The sequence below is a fragment of the Protomyctophum parallelum genome, assembly GCF_964188405.1.
Source record: "Protomyctophum parallelum genome assembly, chromosome: 17".
Classification (NCBI taxonomy): Eukaryota; Metazoa; Chordata; class Actinopteri; order Myctophiformes; family Myctophidae; genus Protomyctophum; species Protomyctophum parallelum.
In genome coordinates, this window is record NC_139719.1 from 21983216 (window position 1) to 21998877 (window position 15662).

General features: G+C 43.3%; 2 protein-coding genes across 3 annotated transcripts in view; one reads left to right on the forward strand and one right to left on the reverse strand.

Annotated features, from left to right (window-relative positions):
* Window positions 1-12236, reverse strand: part of radil2b (Ras association and DIL domains 2b) — a 28927-nt gene extending 16691 nt beyond the window's left edge. The window contains exons 1-7 of one of the 2 annotated variants that reach the window (XM_083787961.1): window positions 11479-12236; window positions 8365-8567; window positions 7598-7772; window positions 5852-6081; window positions 4484-4974; window positions 1700-2002; window positions 420-833 (exon numbers count right to left, since the gene is read on the reverse strand). In XM_083787961.1, coding sequence (XP_083644087.1) covers window positions 420-833; window positions 1700-2002; window positions 4484-4974; window positions 5852-6081; window positions 7598-7772; window positions 8365-8567; window positions 11479-11618 — 1956 coding nt within the window. In that variant the 5' untranslated portion in view covers window positions 11619-12236. Of the gene's footprint in view, window positions 1-419; window positions 834-1699; window positions 2003-4483; window positions 4975-5851; window positions 6082-7597; window positions 7773-8364; window positions 8568-10817; window positions 10953-11478 lie in introns of those variants that run through there. The other variant, XM_083787962.1, reaches the window with a different exon arrangement.
* A 2976-nt stretch (window positions 12237-15212) lies between these two features.
* Window positions 15213-15662, forward strand: part of abcc3 (ATP-binding cassette, sub-family C (CFTR/MRP), member 3) — a 51943-nt gene continuing 51493 nt past the window's right edge. The window contains exon 1 of the mRNA XM_083786852.1: window positions 15213-15543. Within this exon, the coding sequence (XP_083642978.1) occupies window positions 15508-15543 (36 nt within the window). The 5' untranslated portion in view covers window positions 15213-15507. The remainder of the gene's footprint in view (window positions 15544-15662) is intronic.

Consider the following 15662-nt stretch of genomic DNA (forward strand, 5'->3'; position numbering starts at 1 on the left):
ATTTTATATTGAAATGATTTGTCATATCTTCCCTTTTGTTTACAAAGCCTAATAGCCAAACAGAAATTTCATTTATATTCATAATGTTCCAATCAATGCCAAAAACCCAATTTAATCTTCCTCATAACATTTTTACACATGACAATTAATCATCGCATAAAATGTCACGATCTTGGCCTGGGCCGTGGCTCGGTCCAGGCACCTTGGCTGGTAATCCAGTCTGGCAGTGTGCCGCGGGCTCGACTCCCGATCCCGACGGCCTTCACTGCATGTCCCCCCCCCCCCCCCCCCCCCCCCCCCATCTCTCTCCTCAATTCCTGTCAGCCTACTGTCTGTACCTCCATAAAAAGTATAAAATAAAGGCGAAAGCCACAACAAAAGAAATGTCACGATCTTTGACAACCCTTCTCTCAACTCACCCACATGGCACTCTGCACCTCACCGGCTATGAGCAGCAGCAGCCTGCGGAGGTCCGAGGTGTGGTGGTGCGCCGCAGAGTGCTGGACACACACGCACAGCAGGAACGCCACGGTCAGCGCAGGCATGTCTTTGGCACTGCAGGCGCGTCGTCCCATGGCAACGACGTCCTTGATGATGCGGTCCTCCGACTCCACCGCGTAGCTCAAGGTCAAGTTGTGGCCGTCGGCATCTTTGAGGAAGGGAGCGCTTTTCTTTTTCGGGGTGCTCCTCCTGCCGGGGCTCTGGGCGTCGGCGCGAGCCGAGACGCAGGTGTCGCAGAGCACGGGTTGTGCAGTCCGAGGTTTAGCGGTGGCGCGGCCCAGTAGCCACGGGACAGTGGGTAAGCTGGTGGCAGGAGTGGTGTCGGCCTGCTCCTTTGTTTTCCCATGAAGAATCACAAGATGGAGAAAAGCATTATAACTAGGGATCTCTTTTTTTTTGCTGCTCCAGATCAGATTCCGATCATTTGATTTGGAGTATCTGTATTTTCCCGGTCTGATATTTATATTTTTGAGGGGCGCTACGACAATGACAAATTAAGTCATAAGGTGTCGTTTACGTCATATTGTCTCTTTATTGTTAATACAGTAGCATTTGCGTTTGTTTTAAATCACCATTACATCACCTAATCAACATGAGTTAAACTTTAATATATTAGCGCCTCTCACCCCTCATATATGACACTTATGCCATATCACAATAGTAGCCTACAATATCCAAAATCACAGACAATATGCAGTCTATGATAGATAATATTGATACTAGGGATGTCCCGAACAAGTTTTTCATTTGAAAATGACGTGGTCGGTCCCGACAACCCTGATTATAACAGATCACTGCTGTCGGAAAGAAACCTTGTATCTCCATATATCAACTTTTGATGTTTTCTTTTCGTAAATTAGTGCCTTACTTCATCATACAAGTAGTGTCTCATAAAAGTAGTGATACTAGCAGATCTACAATAATACAAAAGGAACGGTTTTGGACTTAATCCATTTAGACTAGAGTTAAAAACATTCACTTTGAAAGAATATATATTCAAAGATTTGCGCCACATTTTTACGATTCTTCGAAAATAGCAGACCTACAAGTTCAATAGCTAAAGTATCACATAATGCTTGAAACACCAAAAGGGGTTCCCACCCAAAATGGGTCAAACGGTTTCTATCCCAGACAGCAACCATATGCAACATGAAAATAAGCATCACTTATACAATATTTTTGGGGCATTGCTTAGCACCTGGTTTGTGGCAGCAGAGGTCAAAGGATCCTTGAACAGAAACAGGTAGTGCCGGCCCAGACCGATGACATCGCCCGGACTGAGCTCCACCTCTTTTGTGCACGCCTCTCCGTTGCGAGTAACCATGGCGTCCTCGTGAGGGCGGAGCAGGGTGTGGTCGCAGCCGCCATGGCGGTGTAGGCACGAGTGCCTCGGAAGGATGTCGGGGGCGAGAAGGAGGAGGTCAACCTTTGACCCTTCTTCGTTCTCACTGCCACGGCCAATCACAGTGCTTTGCTCGGCGAGTAGGTAGATGAGGAAGTCCTGAGGAGGGAAGCAAAAACTCCTTTTGAGTACAATTATTCATACTATGTGGAGAATGAACGTCATTTAATTCCCACTGCGAAATGTGTGCTGTTAAGCTGCGTTAAGTTTATATATTCGCTCGGTTTGCCATGTTTGTGCCGTGTCAGGTCGTGCCGCGCCCGTCCGCGCAACTTCTCGTCTTGGCATTGACCTTGTATGTATGCTCTAACCATCCAAGTCTGAACACGCCATCAGTGGTATAATTATAATAATGTAATTATAATACAGGCATTGTGTTTTTCCAGACCCGATTTTATTAATCACAATATGTGGCAGGCACTGTGTGAGGGCTTATTGTGTCCCCTTGTGATGTCGGTCTTTTCCAACAAAGCAGAATTAGTCAACTGAATGAATTCACAAATACCACCCAAAACCCTTGTCATAAGATCCAATCACATGGCATGATTATTTTAGCCTACTTATGAGCTTTTTTGTATTGACAATCTGCGATGCAGAATCTAAATTACAGTGATGAGAGGTGAGAATGAGATGTGTGTGTGTGTGTGTGTGTGTGTGTGTGTGTGTGTGTGTGTGTGTGTGTGTGTGTGTGTGTGTGTGTGTGTGTGTGTGTGTGTGTGTGTGGAGAGAGATGAGGGAGGGAAAGGGGTCTCTGTGCCCACTTGTAATCAGTCAGGAAGCAGTGCCAGGGTTGCCTGGTTGGGTTTCCTGATCAGTGTTTTGACATACACACTTTAGCTACATTTGCTGACGTTTTTCTATGATTGTCCCCCGCTGTCTGCCTCCGTCTCTGTGATTCTTTCCAGGGAAAAATAAATAGCTTTTGTTGTTTGAACCCTGACATAATGTTTTGACCACCTATTCAAATGTTTTCAAAAACAGCAGATCTACATTCTCACAATGATCTGCTATATTTTTTGCCTATATTAACATTTCCATGAATATAGGGACACCAGTGGTGAAAGCAGTAAATGTGAGCTAGCGTGTATTTGTGAGTGCGTGAGTACATGCATACGTGCGTACATGGGTGGGTGGGGGTGTGCGTGCGTGCATGATCGCGTGTGTGTGCCCGCCAGGGTATGCACGTGTATAGCAAACCTCCCTGCCTCCCTATCTAATATTTCCTGTGGCCATGGGGATCCAATCCATTCCAATGCACTTTATTTATATAGCACATTTCACAACGCAAGGTTTACAAAGTGCTGTACAGAAAGTCAAAAGCTAAAACAAAAGACACCAACAAACAAAGTTAGAAAAAGGACACATTACAACAAGCCACAGAAAAACACAGAACTCTCAAACAGAATTAAAAGCCAAGGTGTACAGGTGGGTCTTAAGGCGAGATTTAAAGGTCTCGATGGTGGGCGTCAGTTTCACATGGGAAGGAAGGGAGCTCATTCCACAGTTTGGGGGCTACGACAGAAAAGGCTCGATCACCTCTGGTCTTTTAAACGTGCCTTTTTTGTGACCTGGAGATTCAACTGGCCAGCAGAACGCAATGACTTTGAGGGAGTGTAAACCTCTAAGGTCACAGGTGTAATATGGTCACGCCTACGGGTTCCAGTTAGGAGACGCGCAGCTGAATTTTGGACCAGTTGTAGACGTGCCATGGAAGACTGGATTAAACCAACATACAGTACAGTGCATTGCAGTAGTCTAAATGAGTGGAGATAAAAGCGTGAATGACACGTTCAAAATCGTTTAAAGAAAGCACAGACTTGATTTTGGCAAGCAGCCTCAGGTGATAAAAGCTGGAACTAACCACAGCGTTTACCCGTTTGTCAAGTTTGAGTGCATTATTCAATTTGACCCCAAGGTTAGAGACAACAGGTTTGGCATAAGGCTGCAGGGGACCAAGGTCGGTGGGTTACAAGTACAACACCAGGGCCACTATAGGCCCAAACACTATGACTTCCGTTTTTCTTTCATTTACACTGAGGAAGTTGAGAGCCATCCAGGCCTTAATGTCATTGAGACAGTTAAGAAGGGGTGTCAGGGAGTCGTTGCTTCACTTTTTTAGAGGCATATAGATTTGGGAATCATCTGCGTAGAAATGATAGGCAATTCCATGTTTCTTGAAAATTTGTCCCAGGGGGAGAAGATAAAGGGAGAACAGTATTGGCCCCAGGATCGAGCCCTGGGGGACTCCGGAAGACAGGGGGGAGGAGGAGGATTCAAAATCTCCAAATTTTACTGAGAAATGTCTATCAGAAAGGTAGGATGAGAACCAATCTATAGGGCAGAATCCCTGACACCAACAGAGTGCTCTAGTCGAGAAATTAGAGTCTTCTGGCAAATGCAGAGGTTAAATCTAGAAGCAGCAGGATAGCAGAGTCACCAGAGTCATATCCCCCTTTGGCTGAGTCTTCTCTCCACAATGGAGAACGGGGTTTGAATCCAGGTGGTTAACACAAACAGGTAAAGAGACAACCGGCGTGGGTGACACAAGGTGGGATTGAGATGTGTGTTTGAGTGACACACCTGTGTGTGGCTGTAGCCCTGCAGCAGCAGCAGGTAGGGACAGTCGTGAGGAGGGTGAATGGAGTAGTGTGTGGTGTTATCGTCGCTGCTCTCCGTCTCCTCCCTCTCCGACGTCTCCCTCTCCCTCGCCGCCCTCTGTCGGGGTGGACAGAGGGCCTCTGTGTCAGCCAACGGCCCGGCAACGCTCCCAGGGGCCACCGAGAGGGTCTGAACCTGACTCGGAAAATTATTCTGTTGAAGGCTTGGCTGACCATTATGCTTGGATCCATGCTTGTGACTCTGCGCTGGGTTTTGAGTCTGGTCAAGGCCCTGGCTCTCCGGACACTGGTTCTGATTGGCATTCTGCTGTGTCTCAGTGACTGAGCCGTCAGTCAGGTCCATCTCACTTTTGCTCCTCCACAGGGGACTGGTCCGACCCATAGTCCTCTCTATGAACGTGGAGGTGACTCTGGAACGACTCTTCTGCAGTTTGCGAGCCTGGGCATTAATACCTGAGAGGGGTTGATTGAAAATAGAAGATAGTTAAGGAAGATCCTATAGTCTCGCGTCGCCAGACGATCGGAGCTCTCCGTCTACATTCAGTGGGTGGAAACAATTCGGAGGAAATAACTTTAAATACGGTCCTTCATATTGGGACGGTGATATGATTTGTTTTCAAAGCAATAGGTTTGCAATAGGTTTGTCAGTGGCCATTCTTGCTCTTGTTCTAGCCCATATCGAATGAAATCTCACTGGACATACCGGTAGGCGGCGATCTCTGATCGTCTGGCTATGCAAGACAAGGAAGATGTAGTGATCCTCTATTTTTTTTGTGAGTGTGTGCGAGCGTTGTGTGCATGCTTGCATGCATGCCAGAGTCAACACACGGAAGCTGCATGCGTACAGGAAGCAGACGGCAGTGGAAAGAGAGACGGAACGCATGGAAATAAACGTTCACCTCTCACAGCAGGGCTCCACAAGCTAACACTGATAGGGGGCTGTCACAAGCTGTGCCATTTATTAAGAAAATACATAACAGGACACTCTCTTACATCATAACCACAGCTGTATCAACCATGACTCAATGACTTCATTTCTGTCATACATGACAGAAATTAAATAAACAATAGATGGAGAAAATGAGGGAAAGCGAAAGGGGAGAAGTATGATATTACCACTATCATCACATCATGTATGCATGAAACATCAATGGAAAGTTTTGATATATATTTCATATATTTCGTATTATTCTGCATACATCATAGCTGCTGATAGTTAGGAAAGCACTAATGAAAAAAGAATCAATCCAAACCATAATAGCAAATGTTAGATGAAGTAAGATGTAATTATGGGTCTGTAAAGGCCTCAGGTTCTGATTGTTTACTGTACCAGCAGTGACAGTGTCCTCCTCTTTTGACCTCTCCTCTTCCACAGTGCTCCTCCTTTGTATTTCAAAACGACGTGCCAACCCCTCCCTGGGTTTCCACAGTGACTGGAGGAGCAGGGGCTTCTCGTTGTCGCCGACGACTCGGAAGCCCTCCGTCCTCCACTGGTGGTCGACGGAGCCAATGGCATCGCAGAGAACATAGGAACCGGCCTCCTCTTTTCCCAGACCGTACCTATAGGCCACATTGCAAAGTTCAATGTTGGAGATTTGCTTTTTAAAATGACACATGGACTATTGTTATCTACAAAAAAACAAAAACAAACAAAGGCTGTTATTGGCCCTATCGTGGGCATGCCTTACTCTTTATTTTATTATTTGCCATATTTTACTATCTTGAAAAACAACATAAAATATGTTGTTTATGTTTAGAATAGTAAACTTATAGTAAAATGTTTACATCAAAGCTTATCAAAATTACACCTTATCAAACAAATCCCATTAAAACCGTACTTGGAGAATTATGTTCAACCACCCTTTTCTTATCAACTAATGTACTGTCTTATCAATAGGTCATAAGATGTATTACTTCTTTACTGACCGATTACTAACCCCTACTGTTTCTTTGTTCCTGTATTGACGTTGCCAGGTTTCATTTCGTGGGCATGAAATTGAGGAAACAGGAATATTGTTTTACTCTGTCTTCTGCAGGCTGGATACCCTTTCTATTAATCACTTTTTGGTTGTAACATAAGCAAAGAATGCAGAAATTCACCCTCTGGAGAGGGTCTGTCTGTCTGTCAGGCCAGGCGAGGCTCTGGTTTACTTTAGAACGTTCCAGAACTGCTGTGTAAACGAACAATTTGGCACACATAGACTATATGTATGCTATACTGTAATTATAATAAACAGCTGTCTTTAAGAACAACAGTTGAATTGACCTTTGTTGATCTCTAGATGTGCCAATTGTAACAATATGCATGTGTTCTCTCTTCATCACTCAGTGGTAAAGGATTTATACATCAAAGAATGATTTCTTAGCTTTGTACTGTACATGCAATACATAACACAATAGGAATGCAACAGAGTAAATAACATGCATATGAGGATGGATACAGTATATCAGAGCTTTGAGTAACCAATATGCTCCCCTCTGTGACACCAGGGGTCCTTCAGGGGTTAGGTCATGAATGATACTGTAGTTAGTAACCAAATAGACCCTTGGTGCTGTGTAACTCAGAGAGTGTACAAATGCTAAATGGACGCTCCATTAAGACAGCTTTTACAATCAAAGTGTTGAATGAATGCCACAGAGATCTTAAAGCTGAAATTTACCCTGGATTTAAATATATTTGTTTGACTTGTCATCGTTCCAACACTGACACCACTCTGTTTTAGTAAATGTTTATTGTGCCTATGTTTTGGTTATTCATCTTTTTGTTTTTCCTGCACAACAAGCATAAGTTGTGTATTTGCGATACAAGGATACTGGCTATGCTAAACAGCACTCTCAAATGCTGTGCTGCTGCTATTGATAAAGATCATTGTTTTTAAATCCCTGCAGTGGGGCCTTTCTTTATTGAATGCCTACATGTCTACTCATCCTCCTTTTTACTAACACAAGAATGAGGACTAGCATGAACAAACACATGCTTAAATGTCCACATGCTGTATACAGACGCCACGTGTGCAGACAAATATTACACATCATGCAGGCACAGATACATAATACTACTGTAGAGTAGCCTTACCTTTCAAGGGCTTCTTTTACTAGCTCCTGTGCACTGGAGTGTGTGGTGGCCAGGACACTCTTGTAATGGGCTCCTCGACAGATTTCACTGCCAAAGATCTTCAAGATGCCCGGAGCGGTTATCTGATTGGAAAGCTCTGATGGGTCATCCTCCATTGAAGTGTCTCCAGGTTTCACTATAGATGACAGGACATGACAAGCAAATGAAACGTCATTAAAATCTCAAGCCACGGTGGGATTTTTTTGCTGATGGCTTGATGCCCAAACTTTTTTTTTCAAAAACAAGATGTCCTCCAATGACAGAGAGCAGAATCAGGCGTTCAAAATCTGATATGGGGGGGCATTGTGATGTGCTATGACACTGTTTCTCAACATCCGGTGGGGGGCCCACAGGAGGACCCTTAAATGCTAGGGTCATTGTATACCTGGTATCCTATAGTTTCAATGTACACTAGATCGACTTTTGATAGTATATTGTTTTGACTGATGCTAGGTTCTTAGCATCAGCATTATTAGGTTCTTTGTTTACCTGTGATCCTATAGTTTACTGAGGCACTACACTGTCTGAGACACTGTCTCAGACAACTATTTGATGTGTTTACCTTTATTGTAAGTGTCTGCTAAATGCCTAAATTGTAAATTGTGTGTGTACAAATGGAACCAAATGGACCAGTTTCCATTTGTACACTCTCAGAGTGTCAATTTGGACCTAGGCCCACCAGGGGTCTGCATGGTGGTACATGTGTTTTCAACAAGCCACGGACATACTGCTGCCTTTCTGGGACTGGCCGCCGGACAGCGATGACCTCAGACCTCCGCTCAGGGCTGTTAGACTGGGGCTGGAAGCTGGGCCGCGCAGGAAGACCCCAGAGAGGCGGTTGGTATGACGACGGATGCGGCTCTTGCTGGGCTGTCGGATGGCTACGCCCTCACTCTCCACCGACCTGGTGGATGAACCGGAGGAGCCCGACCTGAGAAGGAAAGCGGAGGTTATAGTGTTTGGACCTAGTGGTCCTGGTATCGTTCCCACTGACCGGTGGCAGGTTCCTAAACTAGTTCCAAACTAGACAACGCCCTTAAACTTGATAAACAGGTAAATGCTGTAGTCAAGTTTTTATCACCTAAGGCTGCTGGCTAAAATCAAGTCTGTGCTATCCTTTAGCGATTTTGAGCGGGTTATCCATGCCTTTATTTCTACTGTAAATGCACTTTATGTTGGTTTAAATCAAGCCTCCCTTGCTCGACTCCAGCTAGTCCAGAACTCTGCCGCACGTCTACTCACAGGTACTCGCAGACGTGAGCATATCACACCTGTTTTGGCCTCCCTTCACTGGCTCCCTGTCCGCTTTAGAGTTAAAATTCTACTGTTTGTCTTTAAATCTATGAATGGTCTGGCTCCTCTATATCTGTCTGACCTTATTGAGGTCTATACTCCTCCAAGGTCACTGCGGTCTGAGGGCCAGCTTAATCTCAAGGTCACAAAGAAGACCCGCTTAAAGTCCAGAGGCGACCGAGCCTTTCCTATTGTAGCCCCCAAATTATGGAACGCACTCTCCTCCCATGTCAAATTGGCCCCTTCCATCGAGACTTTTAAATCTCGCCTAAAGACCCACCTTTATACCTTGGCTTTTAACCCCGCTTGAGTTTCTTCGGTCCTTGTATATGTTTTTGTTTCACTGTGACGCTGTTGCTTTTCTGTGATGTGTCTCAGTAAGTTTTCACTGTTTGTACTTTGTATTCTTGTTCTGGGTGGTAGCTATAGTGTATTTGTTTTTATTTTCTCCTGTACAGCACTTTGTAAACCCTGAGTTTTAAAACGTGCTATATAAATAAAGTGGATTGGATTAGATTGAATGATGAGGAGGGAGGAGGGAGGAGAGATCACAGATCAGAGACGGAGTATACATGTAGGGATAAAAAAAATGTTTTTGCTATAAAACGGAAAAGAGACCCGAAGAAGATGAAATCTTTGAGGAACAGGGTGAGAGATGTTAGAAGGAAAAGTGAAGACAAGAAGTAATGATATTTTTTTGGAGGATAAAGACAGAAGTAAGGAAACTTGTGTTCCAGCATAAGGTCAGACTGAAGAGGTCTTTGGTCCATCAGTCGACTTTGAGGCTTAATCAGGATTTTGGCCAGGACTAGACTGAGCTGTGAACATTGCTCTTGTCTTTATGTTTCAATATGTATGTCATTGTATTTTCTTTTATGTTTTGTGTATATGTGTTATTGTATATATGTGTATATATCATGTATATATTGTGTATGTGTATACGTATGTGTTCAAAGTAGAAAATATTTAGGACGACCGTTGAGCCGAGACATGGACACTTTCAAAGAAATTAGAGAAACGGTTGGATGGCACTTGATGACATGATGACACCCGCCTTCTAATGAGAGTCTTGGAAGAGCCGCCCATCGACTAATCTAATATACGGCAACCTTCCCCGTGTTTCTTCACTAGTCCGATCCAGAAGAACACAGTTTGCCGGCCACTACTACAGAGCTGACAATGAGGATATATCTTCCCTTCTTCTATGGAATCCTGCCTCAAAGCAGACAAGAGGTAGAAAACTGTCGTTCCATGATGTCATCGCTAGGGACACATGCATCAGTAAGCAGGACCTGGGGATGGCAATGAAGGACCGGAAAGTCTGGCATGGCATTGTGAAATCCATGATCTCGACCGCGGTCGAAAATGATGATGATGATGATGATGTGTTAAATAAGGCCACTGGGTCGCAAGACGAAAGACAACATTTCGGTGCAAACTCACCATATCATATCATATCATATAATATCATATCATATCATATCATATCATATCATATCATATCATATCATATCATATCATATCATATCATATCATATCATATCATATCATATCATATCATATCATATCATATCATATCATATCATATCATATCATATCATATCATATCATATCATATCATATCAAACAGGGTCCGGGGAAGGACAAAAGAGTTGACATAAAAGGGGAAAAGGAGTGTAAAAGTGAATGAGAGAATGAGAGAAAACAAGTAATAAAGATGAAGTGAATGATAAATGACTATACGCAACCGTCCGCAGGAACTGAAAACATCCTTCATCATTCTACAGTATAAAGGCATCAGCAAATGAAGCATGGGTATACGTTTATGACCAGAAGAAAAGGAATGAAAAAGTTCAATCAAGAATTAAGGCACATAGGCTATACTTACGTTTCTACCACCAAAACAATGCTGCAGTATCCACTCCCGCATTCGCCTTACAGTACCTCGCTCGCTCTCAGCTCTTTCAGTTCATTAATGAATAATAAAATAATAGTGTTGTTTTGCCTACCTCAGAGCAAACCTCCTTAAGCTGCTTATCACAATGGTTCAAAGGCTCTCTGCAGTTGCACCACCAGGTTCAGATTTTAGATTAATACCATTAGTATAGCTAATACACTCTGGGCCTTTCACTAATGATAAAAAAACAAAACAAAGAAAAAAACAATGAGAGTGCCTCAAAAACTGAATTTGACTGCCTGATCTGTCCTGTATAGTGCTGGGGAGGAGTTGAACTTTGGTCAATAGCTATTAAACTTTTTTAATCTTTGCCCATTTACTTTACAAGCTCTGACTTGCCCCCTGGTTTTGAGATGTGTATATCAGTTTGTTTGTTTTCAAAAGCATTAGCCTATATATAGACAAAATATAGCCTACAGGATGGATAGGTCCTTTAATAAAATAGAGGAATTGCAAAATGTTGGTCACACATGCTGTGCACAGGCTATAGTAGCCTACTGGCTATATAGACAACAAGTCAGAAGTATTACAACCCCAGTGAACCCACCACAGTTCCAAAATGACTTTGACTCTGTCCTTAAAGGCTACTTACTGCTGGGAACCATCACTTGTCTTCCTTCCCATCTTGAATCGTTTCTTGGCGGTGGCTGCAGGTAGACGCACCGGTGAAGACGCAGCCGGTCTGGGTGGGAGAGATACAAGATCCTCCCGGGATAGCCTGATAAAATTCATCCCCGTTACACCGTGGTTTGGTATTGTTTAAAAAAAATAAGAAAAAAAATAAGAAGAAGAAGAAGAAGAAGAAGAAGGGTGGGGAAAAGATGCAGCCCGTATAAGTTAGCCTACTTTTTGAACATCAACGGAAAAACTCGCATCAGCCATCACCTTCCATTGGATATATATTGTCTGCACTAGTGCACAGTCCGCTTTACTCTGATTCATCGTAGAGAGAAGGCAACTTTCATTGAATTGACGAAACCGCTGGGCTGGTTCAGTTTACACAGACGCATACCAGAACATGTGGTGCAGATGTTCAGGCTCCCATACAGCTGTTGTAACTGTTGAAGTTATGATGTTCCAACAACCGGCTTCAAGTTACAGCTTGAATCTACTGTTACAACACACTGAGTGACCTGACGGAATTATAAGTGCTAACAAATTCCAACTCTCTATTTTGCCTGAAAGTTTAAACATGGTTTAACATTTTACCCAAAACTATATAAATATCTGTTATAGAAAACTGGTAGGCTAATTTAATTAAAATGTTATTGTATAGGCTACAGTTAGGCTACTGTAGAATAGGTTAATAATTATATCATGTATTGTAGAGCCAGGCATCTTCTCTCCTTTTTTTCCAAATTCAAGACGGACGCGGTCGAGCTCGGACCCACTTTACAGATGCGTGGTGAGAGCGCAACTGCTTGGAGATGCCAAGCTCACACCCACCGCAGCACCGCAGTCAGACCCGTTCAATGAAATATTTCATTGTCAAGGTCTCCTATACGACGTGGACTAAGTTTATGGGAACACCGTGAAACGATATCCTATTCCTCTCTATAGGGAAAAGAAAAAGAAAAAAAAGTTCAACTCATGGAAATAAAGCTCAAAAGCTGCCCTCCCTTGCGCCATGAATACTATATAATAGTAGGCCAGGTTAACATCCAGGCGCATAGCTCCATCTTCTGGCTGAATCAAGCATGACTATTTCCAAATCCCAATTCGCAATACTTTGAAATACTCCACTATCTCACAGAAGCTGCAGCAAATATTGTACTTTTATGTCCACTACATTTATTTGAAAACGTTCGTTACTAGTTACTTTGTAGATTTTGATTATTATTACAAAACATATATTAACCACTTCAGCCCCCCCTATACAAGCTCACAATGCGGACTTGTGATGTGACGCATTGTGTGCTTGTAGATCTGCTATCTTTCAAAGATTGTTATACATTTGAAAACTTGAAATGGGACATTCTGCATAATGAGTACTTTTACTTTTGGTATAAAGTACTGTGAGTGGACGACCCAATTAAGCATTACACTTGTTTACAACAGGGTCCACATTGTTCAATTCATCAAAACATTTAGAGACATACAAATAAATAAAGAGAATGTGTGTGTGTGTGTGTGTGTGTGTGTGTGTGTGTGTGTGTGTGTGTGTGTGTGTGTGTGTGTGTGTGTGTGTGTGCGTGCGTGTGCGTGTGTGTGCGTGTGTAGTGTGTGTGTGTGTGTACCACAGTGATCTCATTGTTCTAATTAACCACTAGATGGAGTCCTTTGCCCCTTTTCATATAGCACCCACACAAGGCCTCTTGAGAGTCAAGTTGACCCCAGAATGGCTGCCTATTCGAGGGCATGTCTTACTTTGTGTTGGTTCTGTGCGTGTCTTATATTCACTAAGATTTAGTATTCCTTTCATTTTGTGCAATTATATTAATGTTTTCTCCCTGACTCTGGGAAACTTGTCGAGGTCTTCATGCACAGATAGCGTTGGGTCCTCCCTGCATTCTTCTTCCTCTTCTCTTCTCCCCCTCACCTCAGTTGCCTGTCTCACTCTCTCTCTCTCTACTCTCTCTCTTGATCTGTACCTCCTCTCCTCCCCTCCCTCTCTCTCTCTCTCTCTCTATCTCTCTCTCTGGAGGGCTGAGCTAAGATATAATCATCAATGAATGTATTCCATGATATGCCTTTATGTTGCTTGAAAATCCTGCCACAATCTGTCAAATAACATCCACGTATACGTATATTCGTGTAATAAATATCACTTGAGACCACTTGACAGTATTTGTTATTACTTATTCCTCAACCGTACAGTGTACAAATTAGCCACAACAGTACGTATCAGACACATGCCATGCCATGCCATGCCATGCCATGCCATGCCATGCCATGCCATGCCATGCATACAGATGGCATTCTACAGCAAAGTGTTTATAGTTTCAATGTACGGATATTGTACTGTTAGAGGAATTATATGTTCTTAGTTTATATGATCCTAGATGACTAGGCCTATTTCTACATGCATTTGAATGATGTATTACCTTAATTGTGTTGTTGATTAAGGGCGTCTGATAAATGCTTAAATTGTCATGCCACATCGGCATGTCATGCCATATGTGCAATATGCCTATGTCATACTACTACTACTACTACTCTGGGAACACAACAATACAATCTGGGAACCCATCTGCAAAACAAAGGGAGATGTGAGTCAACAGTCTGTCTAATCTCTCTGTGAAACCTGTTTTTTTCAACATGTATTTCAATGCCTCTGTATTCACACAAACCTGCCATGTCATGCCATGTCATGATGACATACCATGACCTGCCATGTCATGATGACGTCATCATGTCATGCCATGTCATGATGACATACCATGACCTGCCATGTCATGATGACGTCATCATGTCATGCCATGTCATGATGACATACCATGACCTGCCATGTCATGCCATGTCATGATGACGTCATCATGACATGGCATTTCCATGTCATGCTACTTTTTGTGTAAAGGTTTATGGACTTTTAATGTTTGCTTTAAAGCAGGCTGTGATGTCATGTGGCAGTGTCAGCCAAGTCTATGGACTTTTAATGTTTGTCTTGAGGACGCAATGATTTAATTGGCTGATCACCTCATAGCGAAGATTTGATTGGCTGAGCAAAATACAAATTGATGGATAAGACGCCAAAAGGGATTAGCCGAAGGACATTTGTGATGATTTGATTGGCTGAGCACAGAATGTGACGCATGATGATGTATGATGATAAGAGTTCCCCTCACTTCACACAAGTGTGATTTTTAACAGCTTTTGTCCTCACACGTCTCAAGATTTGCCATTGACAATGAACGGAGAGATTAGGTCAAAATTCCGCTAAATATGACGTAAATAAAATATCAAAACATTAAACGCCATTGATTGACATTGAGCAATCACAGGCAACAGGCATTCTGATTGGCCAGTATGAGATGATTTATGATGATAAGAGTATGATGATAAGAGCGCCCCTCACTTCACGGGTGTGATTTTTATGAATAGTTGAACTAAAATAGTTACAGTAAAATGTAGTTAAGTTATAAAGTACACACTACATGTAGCATGTTAATGTGTGTGCGTGTGTGTGTGTGTGTGTGTGTGTGTGTGTGTGTGTGTGTGTGTGTGTGTGCGTGCGTGCGTGAGTGTGTGTGTGTGTGTGTGTGTGTGTGTGTGTGTGTGTGTGTGTGTGTGTGTGTGTGTGCGTGCGTGCACCAAAGGCGGGGACTACGGTGCGGTGGGCGGGGTCATCTCTCCATCACGACAACCTCCGGATGGATGACTTCTGCAACGGAAGAGTGTGTGAAATTTTACTGAACGACGCGGACAGCAAGAATTCTGAATTCAGTGAACTGGCTGTGTAGAAGACGTACTGGTCACCGGGCTGCTGTTGTTTAAAGTGCCTCGCCTACCACCAGTCCACCACCACCACGGCTCCATTCGTTTACACACGTGAGAGAAGATTGGCATGTGAGAACTGAAACAAGTCTGCTTCTTATGCGAAGGACTAAAATAAACATACTGGTGGAAGAAGGAAGGGAGCGACCTGTCAGAAGGAGCAGGAAAAGATCGACCCTCCACGGAGATGGAGCGGCTGTGCGGACCAAAGCTCCCGTTCTGGGTAAGTATTACTGGGGGGGTTGTCACTCACAGTCAGTCACTTCAGTCACTTGTGGTGGATGTGACTCCTCCGTCACTCCGTGCATCTCTCAATCATCATTATACTCGTCAAACTCAAGA